This window comes from Megalobrama amblycephala, linkage group LG5 (genome assembly GCF_018812025.1).
Source record: "Megalobrama amblycephala isolate DHTTF-2021 linkage group LG5, ASM1881202v1, whole genome shotgun sequence".
Classification (NCBI taxonomy): domain Eukaryota; kingdom Metazoa; phylum Chordata; class Actinopteri; order Cypriniformes; family Xenocyprididae; genus Megalobrama; species Megalobrama amblycephala.
Window position 1 is genome coordinate 26,016,453 of NC_063048.1, and position 18,310 is coordinate 26,034,762.

The 18,310-nt window shown below is 36.7% G+C and overlaps 2 protein-coding genes across 7 annotated transcripts in view; one reads left to right on the top strand and one right to left on the bottom strand.

The window, feature by feature from the left end:
- The first annotated feature begins 1,723 nt into the window (after positions 1-1,723).
- Positions 1,724-9,805, top strand: LOC125268901 (solute carrier family 22 member 13). 5 transcript variants are annotated; one of them, XM_048191526.1, is made up of 11 exons: positions 1,727-2,115; positions 2,227-2,320; positions 2,406-2,506; positions 2,594-2,748; positions 3,750-3,918; positions 3,990-4,092; positions 4,202-4,332; positions 4,734-4,951; positions 5,095-5,203; positions 7,150-7,380; positions 8,671-9,805. In XM_048191526.1, exons 1-11 carry the CDS (start codon positions 2,090-2,092, stop codon positions 8,762-8,764), a joined length of 1,431 nt encoding a protein of 476 aa, XP_048047483.1. In that variant the 5' UTR covers positions 1,727-2,089; the 3' UTR covers positions 8,765-9,805. The 5 variants fall into 5 exon arrangements, with proteins under 5 accessions (XP_048047480.1, XP_048047481.1, XP_048047483.1 ...); XM_048191525.1 differs by having other exon boundaries at positions 1,728-2,115; positions 2,403-2,506; XM_048191527.1 differs by having other exon boundaries at positions 1,831-2,031; positions 2,178-2,320; positions 2,403-2,506.
- A 330-nt stretch (positions 9,806-10,135) lies between these two features.
- Positions 10,136-18,310, bottom strand: part of sh3yl1 (SH3 and SYLF domain containing 1) — a 33,496-nt gene continuing 25,321 nt past the window's right edge. For both annotated transcript variants that reach the window (XM_048191529.1, XM_048191528.1), the window contains exon 10: positions 10,136-11,105. In XM_048191529.1, the coding sequence (XP_048047486.1) occupies positions 10,912-11,105 (194 nt within the window). In that variant the 3' untranslated portion in view covers positions 10,136-10,911. The remainder of the gene's footprint in view (positions 11,106-18,310) is intronic.

Genomic DNA, 18,310 nt, shown 5'->3' on the forward strand with positions numbered 1-18,310 from the left:
CCACTTTTTTCACAAAACCACTCTCTAGAAACCCAGTCAGTTTGGGTTAAAATTCTTTAAAAGGCTTATAAACACTGAATTATTACCAACATATGAAATTAAATTAAGGACATGCATCAGAAAAAATGGGAATGTTGGACAATAAATATATGAGTATAACAGCTTGATTTTGCAGTTTTGTCCATTGAAGCATAAGTGTCCAAAAGTGGGAATTATGCGATAATGGACACAGTAATGCATCATGTATTATAAGATCAATGTTTGTAGCATGATCCATTAAAACGTACAATATATTTAAATTCAGACCTAGATATTATTACTATTACTCCACTAGGTCTAAAATATATTGTTCGCTGCAAAAATGTGTAAAGTTGCATAAAATGGAAATACTCAATAAAGTAGGCTAACTACGCTACCTCAGATGGTTGAATGGTTGGATTCCACAACTGGTAAAATAAAACATATATAAGACAACATTTACTGTAGGAGACATACAATTTACTGGTGACTTAGTTTAAAAAACTGTTCTATTGCGCTTCTGATTTGGCAGTGAAATTCGCCGATTTTGGGTGCGTAAGATGTGAAGGATTCTATGGTCCAGTTAGTATTTTCACCCCATATTAGCGGCCGCGCTACCGGAGCGCCATATCTATAGTGGCTGATATCCAAAAAGTATCAAAGTGTCACCTATTGGGTTCTAAACTCTTTGCTACCAAAAATAGCTGTCACGGTCCCGCAGAGTCAGTGACTGTACATATTCGGACAGTTCTGAACCTTCTTCTGCATCCATGTTCAATAAATCCCTCCTAAAACATGCTAGCTTACGCTTGTCAACATTGCAGCGCCTCTTTTTGCCTCCAGCTAAGCCCCGCCCACCAGGAAACGTTGCAATGTTTACAAACTTTTAAGGGGTCTATTGGGTTCTAAGCTCTTTGCTACCTGCAGAGTTAAGATCTAACCTTGATCCATCACACCTGACTGTACTTACCAAGTGCTTCTGAAGATCTTAGTTAGCTGGTCCATTTGTGTTTGATCAGACTTGGAGCTGAAATTTGCAGGAAGGTCTCCAGGAACAGGATTGGGCACCCATGGGCTAAATGCTTTATTTTTATTTATTAAAGGACTGTGTTGAATTGTTGAGATTGCTAAATTGTTAAACACAACATGTTTATTTGATAGGCCTACACATTTTTATATTTTGAGCATGTCTTGTGATTTTTATCCAATTATCCAATTTATCTATTGTACTTGTTTTTATTTTGTGTGTGTATTTTGTGTTAGTTTGCATTTGTGTTAGCCTATGTATAAAATATCTATATAAAACACTAGGCTACTAGCATGTAGGATAGTTGCAAAATCAGAGATTTATATTCATTACAGTTCCTTTGTCTGAATTTCGCTGAATGCTAATAATAATTAACATCTTGAAATAAACACAATCTACAAATCAGAAAATGGTATGCAGTAATTTTGCCTCATCTTGCAAGGATGTCTTCTGGACAGCAAGGGGTCCCCTGGGTCTATTTGAGACAACATATTGGCAAATATACTGTTTACTTGTGTTGATCTACACTCACAGGCAATTTCATTTAATTTTTGTGTCGTCAAAATGAGTTGCCATCTCAGACCCACCATTTAATATTTGTTTGGAGAAGCCTAATAACTATGCAATTGGTATAGGCTACTAGGTACTTCTTAGCGTTTCTGTGTAAAAAAGACACAAATGTAGCTACAGTGATTGTTTTATTTCACTTTTGTGGATACAGAACCCTTCTATACTGAGAGTTTACAATTCATACCCGGTTAAAAAGCATAGCCTATGCCAGATAAAGTGTCAGAGAGAGACTATCCTTATTGACCCCGTCGCGTCACTGGTGAGAGATTCTAACTCAAGGAGTCCAAACCAACAACTATGCTATTCACATAACCAGAGGAAGGAGAGAAGACGTCTTCAGAAGTCCCAGTCATGATGTCAGGAACATTAACACGTTTCAAATGCTGACTCTCAGTGAAAGATCAGTGTTCGTTCTTGTAAGTTTATTTAGGATTACTTCTTTATAAGGGAACTTTACCTCCGATCACCGGCGAAATGAAGACGGACGGCGCTTTTCGTCGGTTTGTTGGTCCACTACAAATACATGTTTATTTGATCCTTACTTTACCGATCTTTTTCACAGCCTTTACATTTTTCGTGGATGTGTTTACGTTATACATTACGCCTTGCAGTAAGAATATAGCGAGCAAGTCTTTGAACCACACAGTGGACATTATTATTTCCAACATCACAACTCGGACAGACAATCACAGCGACCTTACAAGTGTGAGTAGGATTGCACAATATATAGCCTATTTAAAGCCCAGCACGTGTATTCAGTGAGTTACACTCTGTATCTATTTTGCAGCAGGATCTCACGTGTCACGAGGCAAATCATTTTGCACATGGGCAAGCGACATACATGACGGGTTTACTTATCGGATCTTTATTCGGTGGCGCTGTATCTGACAGGTTGGTATTCTCCCTTTTCTGGCAGACGCTTTTGCGACTAAAGAGTTCGAGTTAATTACAAAAAGTGTATTTTCTCCCTCCAATCAGGTATGGAAAGAAATTACTTCTCATTTGTTGCTCAGTGGTCCATGCAGTCGCTACACTGGTGGTGGCATTTCTGCCGTATGTGCCCGCGTACCTGACTGCCCGCTGCATCACTGGCGCAGCCTGTTGTGCCATTCACATCTGCACCTACAGTTTAGGTACTGTCTTCTTATTCTGTATTAACACTGTACCACTTTTTTTAGGGTGCTTCCAAACTTTAAATATAGGCTGTGGCTATCCACCTTATTTTTCAGGTAAGAGCGACCGCGCGCAGCCATTTGTAAATTTAAGGTGTCTGATTTCCGGTGTCATTCGCTGCAAGTTATTTTTAGCTGTACAAAACAGCTCGTTTATGATGTTTGATATTGCAAACTGGTATTTCTTACCTTAATTATAAACAGTGGTTTGTAGCACAGACATTTTTACAGTTTACTGCAATTTGATATTCTTCTCGTTATTTCCCTCCCTCATGAAAAAATACTACAGTAATTTATAGTTTACTATTGTGTTATAATACTGTACTATACTTTAGTTTTTACAGTAAACTAGTGTTTTGGAGTATAATATAGCTACCTTATAGTTGTAGAAAACTTAGTACAGTATTGGGTAAAGTAATTTGTTTATATTAGCTTACTACAGTAGTTATATTACCACAGCAACTATAGAATTACCACAACAAATTAATTAACGTACTTTACTATAGTATGGTTCAAAAACACTATAGAATTTACTATAAATTACTATAATATATTTTCATATGGTCTATAGCAGCTAATAAATTGGAAGTCTCCCACATTCACAGAAAACACCTTACTTCCACGTTGAATATCAAAATTGTACAACGTATCCCCGGTTTCAAAGACAAGGCTTAAGCTAGTCTTAGACTAAAATGCATGTTTGAGCTGTTGTAACTGAAAACAGTTTGTACTGATACATCTTAAAATATGTCATTTTCATTGTTTTGTCTCAAGATGCACACCAGTAATGTGTTTTTCTAGTGAACGTTTATAAAAGCTACTTAAATGCCTTAATTGAACTAAGGCCTAATCCTGGCTTAGGCTAAGCCCTGTCTGTGAAACCGGGCCATAGATTCAGTACAAACATGACACAGTAAAATTGATTAATTAAGCCTGATGAAAATGCTTATCTGGTTTCTCAGGGGTTGAATGGAGTCTGCCCAAGTACCGTATCTGGCCACCCACCCTGTTTTCTTTCATCTTCAGTCTGGGAATGATGGGATTGGCGGCCGTAGCTTTCTTGACCAGTGGCTGGATGCAGTTTCATCTGGCACTAGGCATCCCTCAGATCCTCTTTCTACCTCTTTATTTGTTAGTAGAACGAACATCTTCAATGCATGTTAAAGTGTGTTGCATAATTTACTAATTTTAGCAATTATTAGCTTTCTTCCAGAATCTCCTCGATGGCTACTTCTTAATAAGAGGATGGAAACACTAGAGGGCTATCAGAATAGAAGTCCTGAAGACAAGCACTACTTGGATCTTGTAAGACACTAGGTTGTAATCTAGAACTACTCAAATGTTTATGGAAAGTGTAGAGGCATGCAATTTTTTTAACATGAAAACATAAATTGTATGTTCCTTTCATGGACAGCTTTTGGAGTCTGTGGACATTAAGACGAAGAAGTCACCCTCAGAGAAGACCTCCACTAAAACAGAGTCTAATTTCTCCAACTTTACATCACATACTATACTGCTGCGCCTGTTTATCATGAGTTACATTGGGTATGGAAGTTTAACTGTGGTAATGCAATTTCTGTCTGTCTGCCTGTCTGTACAGTGCTGTACTGTATTTTGAACGTAGCACATGTGTTTTTCATAGATTTGGAGGATTTCTAAGTATGTGGCACAGAGGGAGGTGATCTTGCACTTTGAGGAATGTCTTACTGGAGTTGTTTTTTTTTTTTGTTTGTTTTTAAAAAGCACAAAGTAAATAGTTTGCCTCCTGAATGATGTAACATTGAGGGGCTGTTACATGACACCCCACTGGCAAGTTTGTCATCTCCAGTTAGAGACATTTCTAATAACTTATTTTCTCTGTAACTACTGGCAATACCTGAAAATATTCAAAAATATTTCTATTATCCACACAAACCTTTCACACTCATTTTTTATGTATTTCACAGTTTTGCATCTGCTCTCACTTATTATGGGATCTGCTTCAGTGTGGGAAGTTTTGGAGTAAATATCTATCTGGCGCAGTTCTTCTCTGGACTATCAGAGGCTCCCTCTTTGCTGCTTCCATTTCTGTTGAAGCGATGGGGCCGCAGGCCGTTCAGCATGGGTTCGCTGTTCCTTAGTGGCATTTCCTGTATGCTGTCCCTCCTCGTTTCCAAGTTCTGCGGTGAGGGACACAGTCTTTGAAATACAATACATTAGCACAGTCTTATCTTGATCTGATATTGCTTAATTCTTAGCTATATGTGTAGGTTCATTAGAAGAATATCACTCTTACAACTGTTATTTGCAATCTCTCTTTCTGAACAGACATGCCTGCCCTTGTTATGAGTCTGGCGCTGATGGGCAAGCTGTGTATGCAGTCTACCTCCTGTGTCTCTGTGCTCTATGGGATTGAGCTGTTCCCAACTGTAATAAGGTACACAATACCCAAACAAGCCTATCTGATAAAACACATTAATGGCCAGATAATTAGATAACTTGTCTCTAAGTTCAAAACACACCTTAAGGCTACCGTGTTAATGTTCAGATCTTTCAGTCTTGAAATATGCAAGACCTTCTTCACTTTTCAAAAATATTATATAAAAATATTTTAAAATGAATGTCACGTTGTGGTGCTGAAAATAACACACACAAACCAGGAATTCAAAGTCTTTAATCATAAAACTCAAAATATGTAGGAGATTGCCAGGAGCATTACAGGATAAGACCACAGAAATAGTGTTAATTTTGTCAGCTATTTTTAAATTTAGTCTTAGTCCTGTGTCAAATACTATTTAGTCAACAATGTCCTGTTTTTATTTAGTCAAGTTTTAGTTGACATAGCCCCAGTTTCACAGACAAGACTTAAGCCTTGTCCCAGACTAAAATGCATGTTTGAGCTTGAGAATGTCAACTCATACACATGGTTTATTTTACCTCATTTAGGCTATTTATCATATAAATTAACACACTGAACGGAAAGGAAAGACAAGAAACACAGACACATGAACAAAAAGACAATGAAACCAAACATAATCCTGACAATATGAGTATGTGCTGATCTATGAGAGTATTCAGTACTAATCAAAAGAACATCTGTGGCATTTCCGGCACTGTTAGAGAGATATTGGATTGTTGATCCACAGTGCGAGACGCAGGTGGACATTCAGAGTAATAAATATGCTGACTCATGGTAGACATTGTAAAACTGTTTTTCCATCAGTTACATAATATTGGTGTATATGTAAGCAAACAGCACAGTACTAAACACACTTAATCTGAAGTGTTCAGATTAGAAATTGTTGGACACCTTGTTGCTTAAGATCTGCTGCAAAGATAAGAAATGATTGATTGAGTTTATAAAACTGTTACAGAGTTTACCTGAATTTGATTAGTTAACAATTACACTCTTAAAAATAAAGGTTGCAGTGCCATAGCAGCGATGCCATATAGGAGAACCATTTTTGGGTTCCCCAAAGAACCTTTTAGTGCACAGTTATTAAAAGAACCATTTTTTATTAGTGTGAAGAACAAGAACTGTTTTCTTCATAGGCCATCAATGCCATTAAAAAAACTTTATTTTTTTTATGGAAGTTGGAGGCGATTGGAGCTTGTTCAAGGTGAAGTGTGTCGTTTTAAATGGAATGACAAAAAATAAAAAAGATTGTTTTCAAACGTGTTTCTCAAATACTCCTCCCACCTGTCATTGGTCAGCCAGACATACACTATTGGTTGAGTCAATGTTGCTAACTTGCTATGAATGTTTTCAATGAATGGCTCACTTATTCTGTCACAAAAAAAATCCAGTAACTACACCAACACTGAAGTTTTTTGATTGGTGTGATATTAACACACTCAGTTTTCTCTAAATCTGAGAATAGTTGAGCTAATCCTATTTATAACAAGACAGATCATAGTCTTAAGGGCTGTTTACATGACACCCAAGACTTTTTATGCCTTTTGGCCATTCATTTACACGACAATGGCATTTTGGGGGCCTGAAAGCACAAACTTTTGAAAACAGGTATCAAAGTGCAATTTTTTGAAAGCCATATAAAATATAGGCCCGTAGTGACATTGTCAACTACTGACCCACAAGCGTTTTTAGTTGTTTTTGTGGATTTGTGTGAATGGGGATCATTTTTACAATGTTGTCAACTGTACATGAAAAACGCAAAGGAAAAACTTTTCAATTTTTAATACATCATTGTCGTGTAAATTTCAGTCAGAACTCAAAATGTGTAGTTACTGTGTTTTGCCTTTGGAGGACAGTGCAACAGTTGCAAAAAAATAATTTATTTTCCTCCAAGTACTTTATTGTTCATGAAATGCACATTGAATTGAAGTCTCTTTCTCACTAACAAAGTGTTTCACTCTACACAGGCAGAAGTGTGTCGGCCTGGTTAGTCTTTGTTACCGAGTGGCCTGTATTATAAATGCAGTGGTTACCCCTGAGGGCGGGATTCCTCTGCCAGCTATGATCTGTTACAGCAGTGGGCCAATCATTGGTGCAGCCCTGTGCCTGCTCCTCCCAGAGACCAGTGGCATCCCTTTACCAGACACAGTACAGGACTGTGAAAAACAGCCCAGACTGAAGATCTCATGCTGCGCATGGTGAGATACAATTTTATATATATATATATATATATATATATATATATATATATATATATATATATATATATATATATACAAATTTAAAAATAACAATGACTTAATACATGCATCTTTTAAAGGTCCCGTTCTTCGTGATCCCATGTTTTAAACTTTAGTTAGTGTGTAATGTTGTTGTTAGAGTATAAATAAAATCTGTAAAATTTTAAAGCTCAAAGTTCAATGCCAAGCGAGATATTTTATTTAACAGAAGTCGCCTACATCGAACGGCCAGTTTGGACTACATCCCTCTACTTCCTTCTTTAATGACGTCACTAAAACAGTTTTTTGACTAACCTCCGCCCACAGGAATACACAAGAGTTGCGTTTGTAGAGTGTGTTTGTCGCCATGTCGTCGAAACGCTGTTATTTTCATCCCGCAGTCCAATCACCGGGTCTGATTCCGGCTCAAATTGATAGGGTAAAATTAAAGACATATGTTTACAATAACACTGAGCGCGTGCATCCCCACGTTATGGTAAGAGGCGTGACCTTTCCGGGCAAGATGCGCTAAACTGCTGTCGAATCACAACACAGGAACCGCTGGCACAATCAGAACTCGTTACGTATTTCTGAAGGAGGGACTTCATAGAACAAGGAAGTCATCAGCCCGTTTTTATGACAGTGGAAACAGCGGTATACAGATAAGTAAATTATGTGAAAAATACTGTGTTTTTTTACACGCGAAACATGAACACATGTTATATTGCACACTATAAACACAATCAAAGCTTCAAAAAACCACGAAAAACGGGACCTTTAACATATATTAATTACATATTTAAATTAAATTAAACATTCTTGGTCAGTGTCTGTATGTTGTCATTGTACTAAACCAGCCATATAGAAAGCCAATAAAGAGCCACATATACGATATGGCCCTGAAGTTCTGAAAAGAGCTGAAAAGCTTCTGTTTCACAAGCTGCCACTGGTGATCAGGTGGAACAAACATGAACACGTATGGAATATTTTGAATTACAAAGATGTCAATGGGATAGTATGTCAGAGTTGTTTTAGTGAACTAGATGTATCAGATGTTAACCTTATCAGTAAATGTCATTCCTTGACAGCATTTTTCATCACCAGGCCATCTATATCATTCTATATATCCAATAGATTGCAGCCTGTTTAAAGATATAATATGGGAAAAAATGCTGGTTAGCTGCAGACAAATAGTCACTATTTTAATAAGAATATATACAATTCATTACGGATCAATTAAAAATAATAATGTTTTTGTTTTAATGACAGTTGGCCCATGAAGCCTAAACAGGAGTCAGATGCTTCATTTACCAAGGAGACGGACATGAAGAACCAAACGGAATGCAGTCCCCTCTCAGCATAGTCAACAAGTGGAAATTCTTTCCTGTCATAGCAGAAAGTGACTTGTTCATATTTTCTATAAATTTTAGTGTCTTTTTTATAACAATCAAGTATAAGTGGGGGTCTATGCTAAGGATGTCACCCTTTTTTTTCAAAAGGATATTTTCAAGGAATTCTATTATATAATGGCGTTTCAAGATTGTGTCAATAATGAACTTTATTTCTGGATGATGATACTGGAACATGTCAAAACTCCTGTTATACTGGAATCATTCAATGCTGCTACTGACATATGCACAATATGTCTTTATAGAGGACATCTTCAGCTCAAAAACACGCACAATTCTATACATTTTCTCCTATGAGTAACCTTTGTTTTGTAAAGATTTGACAAATTCACAGAATTTATTTCCTATAATTTTAAAAAGTAAAATATTTACTTTCACAAAAACACTTGAGGACAAAGTCTGTAATTCTTACACGTCTTACAATTAAATAATAGGTTAAATCATTGTTTTGAACAGCTTGCATATATACCATGCAACAATAATACTACAATCTTCAACTCAGTCTTCAACTTAGATATAATGTGCACCTTTCTGATTTTATTAAAAAGGTTATTTATTGGTATCTATGGTTCTGTGAACATCCATGAAAAACCATCCAAAGGGTTCTTTATAGTGGAAAAGGGTTCTTTAGATTATTAAAATGATCCTTACACTAAGAAAACAATTGTTTTATTTTCTTGATCTCAAAGACTTCCTGTATGCGTTTGTTTGCTGAAGTGGATTTAGAACTGAATTATGCATCTTGAACTTTCTTCTATTTGTGTCCTTTAAAAAAAGAGAAGCTGCTTCTTAAAATGAGTCACCAGTATTACATATGTGATTTTTGGACATCTTTACAGTTTCTTTATGAAAGTTTAACAAAGTGATCACTTATTAAGAACCCAGTACAGCATACATTTACACCGACCATTTAACCTCACCCAAATGTCAAAACACATTAAATCAGTCTTTCGACAGGATCAACTAATAACCAATAAAGTTATTAATATTTTTAACTATACATGTTTGTATATACTGTACAATGATCTATGTATAGCTCTGAGGCAAAATTACATGTAGGTATAGCATGTAACTGAACATTCAGCTTCAGTTGTTTTTCCTTCCAGGTGTAAAAGGATTTGCATGTTGCCGTTATAAAACATAATTTGCTTATTTATAGCTTGTATGACACCTTGTGGGCAAGGGGCCCTCCTTTGTGTAAGTGAATGAAACCGCCATTCATTATGTAATATATAAATATGCAATATTTTTATAACTTATAGTATAACTCATTTATCTTACAAAAGGGAATTCTGTTTAACACCAGCACCACAGACAAATTAATATGAAGTTAATTTAGGAAATTATCTTTATTAGAACTAATATACATTTATAGACATTTAAAAATCAATAGGAAAACAATCATTCATGTTTGATTAACAGTTGTGCAAAATGCAATAAATTAGATTAAAGCACAGAGAGCAAACACTTCCTTAAAAAAAAACCATTTTTTTAAAGTAACAGATCAAGTCAGATGGAACGTTTTGTGTTTATAGTTCATTACACTTTAAATAAGGCATCTCTATAGTTTTCATAACCAGTTTTAAATCTTATCATGTGTAGTAACATTTGTTAGCAACAACTGTTCAGTGTTTTTCAGAGAAAAAAAAAAAAATGGCACAACATGCAATTGTGTGTTACTGTGTTTTTGTCGATGGCAAACCGATGTGCTATCATATTTCAAATACCTGGAGCAACTGCACTTAAATACCACAATGTCACTTTTTATGTGTTTCAGTCATAATTACTGTCTGCATAAAAAAAAAAATGCATTTCTGAAGTATAGCATAATTTAAAAAATAAATCTGTAAAATAGAAACTCTTTACCCACAAACCAATAACCAAACGGAACAAAATAAATAAAAAATATTTTACCAATGGCCGGAAGATTGAAAAAACACACCTTTTCATCCCTTCATACAACCCTTGAGGGGAACACCTAGTGCTTCTAAAAATATACACCATCATAAACGTCATTTCAAACTGTGCAAAAGAAAAGGACCCTTCAATACCAGATATCGTTTGTCATCAAATTGAGATTTTTTTGCCATCTTAAGTACCTTTAGCTGTAGGACACAAAATTGGCTGGGAAGATCCCAACCTGCCCTCTTAGTTCTCCCTCCCACCAGTCGTACTGGGAATCAGTTTTGGTGATAACAGTGATGCGGTCTCCTGCAGCAAAGCTCAGATCCCCGGGCTGCTGGCCAGTGAACGGATGCACAGCTGTGACCACTAGAGCACCGCCTGATGCTTGATCTAGAACACAATCAGAGGAAAGGTCATCATTAGGCTGAAAACACATTTTAGTTAATGCAGGGTTTTGAAATTCTAATTCTACTAATCAGTGTAAAGGTAATTTATTAAAGCATGATAATATACAAAATGATTCTGAAATTCCTCATTATTAAAGACCAAACATTTAGTAAAACATATTCATGAACAAACAAGCAAATAAATACATACATAAAAACACTAAATTAAAAGCTAAAATTAAATACAAACCCGATTCCAAAAAAGTTGGGACACTTATATTTTATTCACAATAGAATATAGATAACATAAAAAATGTTGAAACATTTTGAAATGTCATGCCAAATATTGGCTCATTTTGGATTTCATGAGAGCTACACATTCCAAAAAAGTTGGGACAGGTAGCAATAAGAGGCCGGAAAAGTTAAATGTACATATAAGGAACAGCTGGAGGACCAATTTGCAACTTATTAGGTCAATTGGCAACATGATTGGGTATAAAAAGAGCCTCTCAGAATGGCAGTGTCTCTCAGAAGTCAAGATGGGCAGAGGATCACCAATTCCCCCAATGCTGCGGCAAAAAATAGTGGAGCAATATCAGAAAGGAGTTTCTCAGAGAAAAACTGCAGAGTTTGGAGTTATCATCATCTACAGTGCATAATATCATCCAAAGATTCAGAGAATCTGGAACAATCTCTGTGCGTAAGGGTCAAGGCCGGAAAACCATACTGAATGCCCGTGATCTTCGGGCCCTTAGACGGCACTGCATCACATACAGGAATGCTACTGTAATGGAAATCACAACATGGGCTCAGGAATACTTCCAGAAAACTCAACACAATCCACCGTGCCATTCGCCGTTGCAGGCTAAAACTCTATAGGTCAAAAAAGAAGCCATATCTAAACATGATCCAGAAGCGCAGGCGTTTTCTCTGGGCCAAGGCTCATTTAAAATGGACTGTGGCAAAGTGGAAAACTGTTCTGTGGTCAGACGAATCAAAATTTGAAGTTCTTTTTGGAAAAACTGGGACGTCATGTCATCCGGACTAAAGAGGACAAGGACAACCCAAGTTGTTATCAGCGCTCAGTTCAGAAGCCTGCATCTCTGATGGTATGGGGTTGCATGAGTGCGTGCGGCATGGGCAGGAAAGGAAAGGCACCATCAATGCTGAAAGGTATATCCAAGTTCTAGAACAACATATGCTCCCATCCAGACGTCGTCTCTTTCAGGGAAGACCTTGCATTTTCCAACATGATAATGCCAGACCACATACTGCATCAATTACAACATCATGGCTGCGTAGAAGAAGGATCCGGGTACTGAAATGGACAGCCTGCAGTCCAGATCTTTCACCCATAGAAAACATTTGGCGCATCATAAAGAGGAATATCGAAAAAGAAGACCTAAGACAGTTGAGCAACTAGAAGCCTGTATTAGACAAGAATGGGACAACATTCCTATTCCTAAACTTGAGCAACTTGTCTCCTCAGTCCCCAGACATTTGCAGACTGTTATAAAAAGAAGAGGGGATGCCACACAGTGGTCAACATGGCCTTGTCCCAACTTTTTTGAGATGTGTTGATGCCATGAAATTTAAAATCAACTTATTTTTCCCTTAAAATGATACATTTTCTCAGTTTAAACATTTGATATGTCATCTATGTTGTATTCTGAATAAAATATTGAAATTTGAAACTTCCACATCATTGCATTCTGTTTTTATTCACAATTTGTACAGTGTCCCAACTTTTTTGGAATCGGGTTTGTATTTTGTAAGTTATTGCAGCTTTTTTAATTAAAACAAATCAGCAAGAAGGCAATTTAAAGCATGATAATATGATTCCCAAATGTGGATTCCTTATTATTAAATACAATAAAATATTTAGTAAAATATATTACGGATTAATATAAAATTAAAAAACTAAATAAAATTTTAAAAAAAAAAGTTCTACTGTGGTATTTACATGTACCGGTATGTGTTCTCACATTTATATTATAAATACATTTTTGCATTTGTAATTCTACCTTTGAAATCATTTTAATTTATTTTAAATTTGTCCTGAATGGTATTTCAGCACTGCTTTGGAACAATATGTATCATGAAAAGGGCTATATAAATAAATTGAAGTAAACTGAATGAGGCATTTAATATGCTTTTCCTTATTTAAGTCAGTTTGCTAAATGATTAAATGTAAATGTATAAATCTTGCACATGCTTAGAGTGACATTATATTAACATGATCAAGAATAAATATGTATGATATTAAAAACTTGCATATTATGCTGTAGAAAATTGTAATAGCAAATGGTCAACACTAGAGAGCAGCATGTGTTCTCTTAAAACAGTTTACCCCACTTCAGCTCAGTGAATTGGCACTTTCTCTCACACACACACTTTAAACACCACACAACTTTCCACCTCTACATGGTGGTTGCGCAGCTCAATATTAACATCTTTAGATAGGATCTGTCAGCCAGGGGCAAAACCCCTTTCTTTATCTGTCTATCAACACGTTAAGATATAAACAACTGTGCAATCATTTCTGCTGTCAGGTTAACAAACATGTAAACCTTCAATTACTGAAACTCTAGTGATTTAACACATCAAGCTGGAATAAATGAAAGATTTACAGTCGGGATTATTCCTTCCTTTAGAGGTCTTTTGGAAAACAATATATTTTTTAACCAAAACATTTTACTCTTGATGCCTGGTTAAACATTGTGTCCAAATGACGACCAGTGAAATTTGGATTAGTGACCAAGAAATCTTAGCAGAATCTTCAAGTCGGCATGAAATGAAAATTCACCCTATTTTATAGATGCATGTTATTGTGAACTGTTAATCCATGCATGTTTAATTTTTTATCATTTATTTATCTCATCATTTGTAATCTTCCAGTGGACTTCTCTCTGGTGACATATGCCGAAACTCTCCAATGTCCATCGTTCGCATAAACCCTGCCCCTTTCTTACAAATCAACTGCAAGTTTGCATTCAGATCTGCCTCTATCCAATCAGCAGCCTATGGATAGAACCAAGTCCAAGTCCTTTTGTTTCACTCGGATGTCACAATACGGAAGAAAAAAAATCTTTATCTTTTTGGCTACTTTAAGTATCGGATATTAACAACCTTTACTCTCTACTTGACTATGTTTTTTAATAAGTAGGGTGAATTCAGGTTGATTGGGACACTTCTCCCCAGTCATTTCATTGGCAAAAAGTGTCCCAATCACCCTGAATTCACCCTATATGTACTCTTTACTCCAATACATTTGTAATGAGTAATGCAATTACTAATTACATTTTGCATGGCACCAAACTTTTTCTGCAGCAGTTTATTTCTGCTACAAAAGAAGTGATATTGCCATCAACAGGGAATTGAAGGTACTATATCTTGTGCATTTTGCCCTTACCACCCAAACTTGTGAACAAGGCTACAAGTGTGGGTATCTGCGGGTTGGAGTAACGGGTATGCCGAAAGGTAGGGAGAAAAGTCATTATCATTGGTCGTGAAAGCTGACTGTCAGGGTGTGGGGTAGGGGTTAGTTTCAGTTGTAGCAATTCACCTTTCGGCACACCTCCTTTCAGCACGCTACCTGCAGCTGCCTTAGTCTTGAATGCGACCGCATTGACAAGTAGTTGTGAATCGAACAAGTGTTTCATATATGAGATGAGGACGTCCTGTAGTGCCTCATTGGTGATGAGGCTGAAATCAGTCCAGTGCAAGTAGGCTTTGAATATTTAATTTTAACATTAACATTATTTAATTTATCCGTTATAAACCTTTTTGAAGGATACTGGTTTACTAATGATCCTTTTGTAAAGGCTGTTGTGTCAACCTGGATATATTGCAATCGTCAGGTGTTCAGTTTTATATTGATTTTAGAAAATAAACATGCAAATGCTCTCCAAACAAATCAACTGTTTCTTGATTTTCATTGGCATGTCTCTTAGGTGTTGAAGACTAGTGCATCCTTGAGCCTACATTCCGTATGGGTGAAATACTTTAAGATTTTTTCTCAAGTTGTATTGGAACTGGTGACTTATAACTTGTAATGGAGTCATTTTCGCTGGATGGTACTTAAACTCAAGCATGGTTTTCAGGTACTCTTTACACCTCTGGTCATAACTTTAATTGTTTATCATTTTTGATAAACAATTAAAAAAACTTACTGCCTTCCTGCCAAAACGTCCTGCCTTATTTCTATGTTCAGAACAGAATCCCATTTCCAATGTGGTTTTAGACTCTTTTTCATTTCTGAGTCATTATAAGCAGACTGGCATCCAACATGCATGAAGCACCACCGGAGGATGCGAATTAGAGTACGAATGGGGGGAAACAGGTGGGGAGGGGTTTTCAGGAGTAAAGACATAAGAGAGGAGCAGGGAATTAGACCGAGGTAGAATGCGGTTTCATACTGCTGGCACCTGCTCTGAAATCTCCTGACTCCAAAAAAACCTCGGGCATTGCCAAAAGCTTCAGTAGAGCCGTTTTTTTTACACTTTACGCTTTTAACTTGTATCCTAAAAAAACTGCATCCATTCAACATAATGTTCATTCCCGCTACCACAAGTGCAAGACATGACAAGCCGGGCGTAAGACAGCAAAACAATCCAGAGAGTTTCTTCAGATCTGGAAGGGCTGTGTATTTTGGCAGAGTGGTGACATTTGAGCTATGCGGTTTTCTACTTGCACACGCAATATCTGAAAAAGTGACAGCTCATGACAAGAAGGAATGTCTGCCATTTCTCCTCTTTGCTGCTATAAATCTGCTATAAAAAGTTATACAGTGACCAAATCCAATTTATGTAAACATATGAAGACTTCAGATGCAAAAGTGCCTTCTGAAATTTTCTTCAAAAATAAGCATTTTTATCAAGCACGTTTGTTTATGTTCAGTTATTTCACTTTAATGGCAATTAATAGGTCCTTTTCATTGCCATTAAAGTGGAATTACTGAACCTAAAAATGCTTATTTTAAAAGAACATTTCAGATGGCACTTAAAGGTTTTTGCATCTGAAGTCTTCATATATAATCACTGGCACCTGGTTATAGTGGAATGCAAAAGAGCTGATTAACAAATGAAAACCTGGATACACTTTTCATTCCAAAGGAAAAGGGAAAGCGGGATTAATCAGAGAAACCAGTACAACAGCTGCTCAATGTGTCATTACACTCAACAAATCAAAACCTCATAAAACAGTTTCCCTTTATAGACAAAAGAGTCTTTAGAAATCAGGGTGGCTCTCTAACCACCTTTTCCTAAGGCCAGGGATCCATTTAAATGACTGTATTATTTACAGCTTTAATGATCTTGAGGTTAAGGAGTGTTAATGAAACAGTGAGGAGTGAGAGTTTTCCAGGTCTCATTTTTCACAAATGATATCATGATAATTGGGGGGAGAGAAATGTCTGCCAGTAAAATAACAAGCAATGTGAACACACGCCCAGGGACTTTTTTTTTTCTTTTCAGTTTGTAACATTACAGATAAGCATCTCTTTGACTCATCTTCGAAAGACTTAGTCAGTTTTCATCATATCATGATGAAGTCTTTTTAGTAACACATCTGCAACTTCTATGAAAGTGGACAGAACACATATCAAATCAAAAGTCATTAAAAGTGTTTTCCCCGATATTAAATTTAGTGGGATATTTCATCCAAAATGTCTTTCTCAACATTATAAAAGTTCATTTCCGGGAAGTAGCTTGCACTCTAGCACACCGCTATCAATATGCGAGAGACTCCCGGAAGAGGTGGGATGTCTGAAACGTAATTTTTTTTCTTCTGTGGAACACGGTCCATACAATGAAAGTCAATAGGGTCCAAAACAAAAATGGACTCCAATGACTTTAATTGTATGGACAATTTTTTAAAAAATATTTTGTGTTCCACAGAAGAATGAATATTATAACCATAAACTCTAAAACAAGATGGACAGCGCATCTCTGCCTTCCACTGCAAAAAATGAAGCCAAAATATCCCAGTAGGCTCATGGTTGTTGCCGATTACGTCACTAAGAGCCTGAGTCTGCGCAGTAGCGATCCTGAGGTGGATCCGCAGCATCAAGGTCCAGCCCATACTTTATAGTTCATACTAATAAGTTCTTATTTAAAAAACGTATTGGGAAAATGAACACTTTAACATGTCTGTGTGATAAGAACTACCTAAAGTGACAGAAACGATTTTCAAAAAAAAAAATAATAATAATAATTTGAAGTATAATTGGATTGTTTAGTTTGGCTTGCGTCCCATTTGATTACATGGAGAGGGCGGGGTTTAAGACCTATACTGCAGCCAGCCACCAGAGGGCGATAAAAATGCTTGTGCAGCACACTTGATCATAACCAAATCTTTATGACTCACTTTCTTCTGTGGAACACAAAAGAAGATATGAGGCTGAGTAAATGATGATACAGTGGTGGTCAGAATTATTGGCACCCTTTTATTCAATACTTTTTGCCACTTCCTTTTGCCAAGATAACAGCTCTGAGTCTTCACCTATAATGCCTGATGAGTTTGAAGAACACCTGACAAAAGATCAGAGACCATTCCTTCATACAGAATCTCTCCAGATCCTTCAGATTCCAGCTCCATGTTGGTGCTTCTTCTCTTCAGTTCACTCCACTCATTTTCTTTAGGGTTCAGGTCAGGGGACTGGGACGGCCATGGCAAAAGCTTCATTTTGTGCTCAGTGACACATTTTTGTGTTGGTTTTGATATTTGTTTTGGATCATTCTCCTAATGGAAGATCCAACCACGGCCCATTGTTGGATTCCTAGCAGAAGCGGTCAGGTTTTGAATTTTTATCTGTTGGTATTTGATAGAATCCATGATGCCATGTATCTGAACAAGATGTTCAGGACTTCCAGCAGAAAAACAGGCACACAACATTAAAGATCCAGCAGTATATTTAACCGTGGGCATGGGGTACTTTTTATCCATGTGTGCACCAAACCCATCTGGTGGGTTTGCTGCCAAAAAGCTCTTCTTTTAGTTTCATCTGACCATAGAAGCCGGTCCCGTTTGAAGTTCCAGTCGTGTCTGACAACTGAATATGCTGGAGATTGTTTCTGGATGAGAGCATTTTTCTTGAAACCCTCCCAAACAACTTGTGGGGATGTAGGTGCTGTTTGATAATTCTTTTTTAGGCTTTCTGAGACTCAAGACTCAACTAATCTCTGCAATTCTCCAGCTGTGATCCTTGGA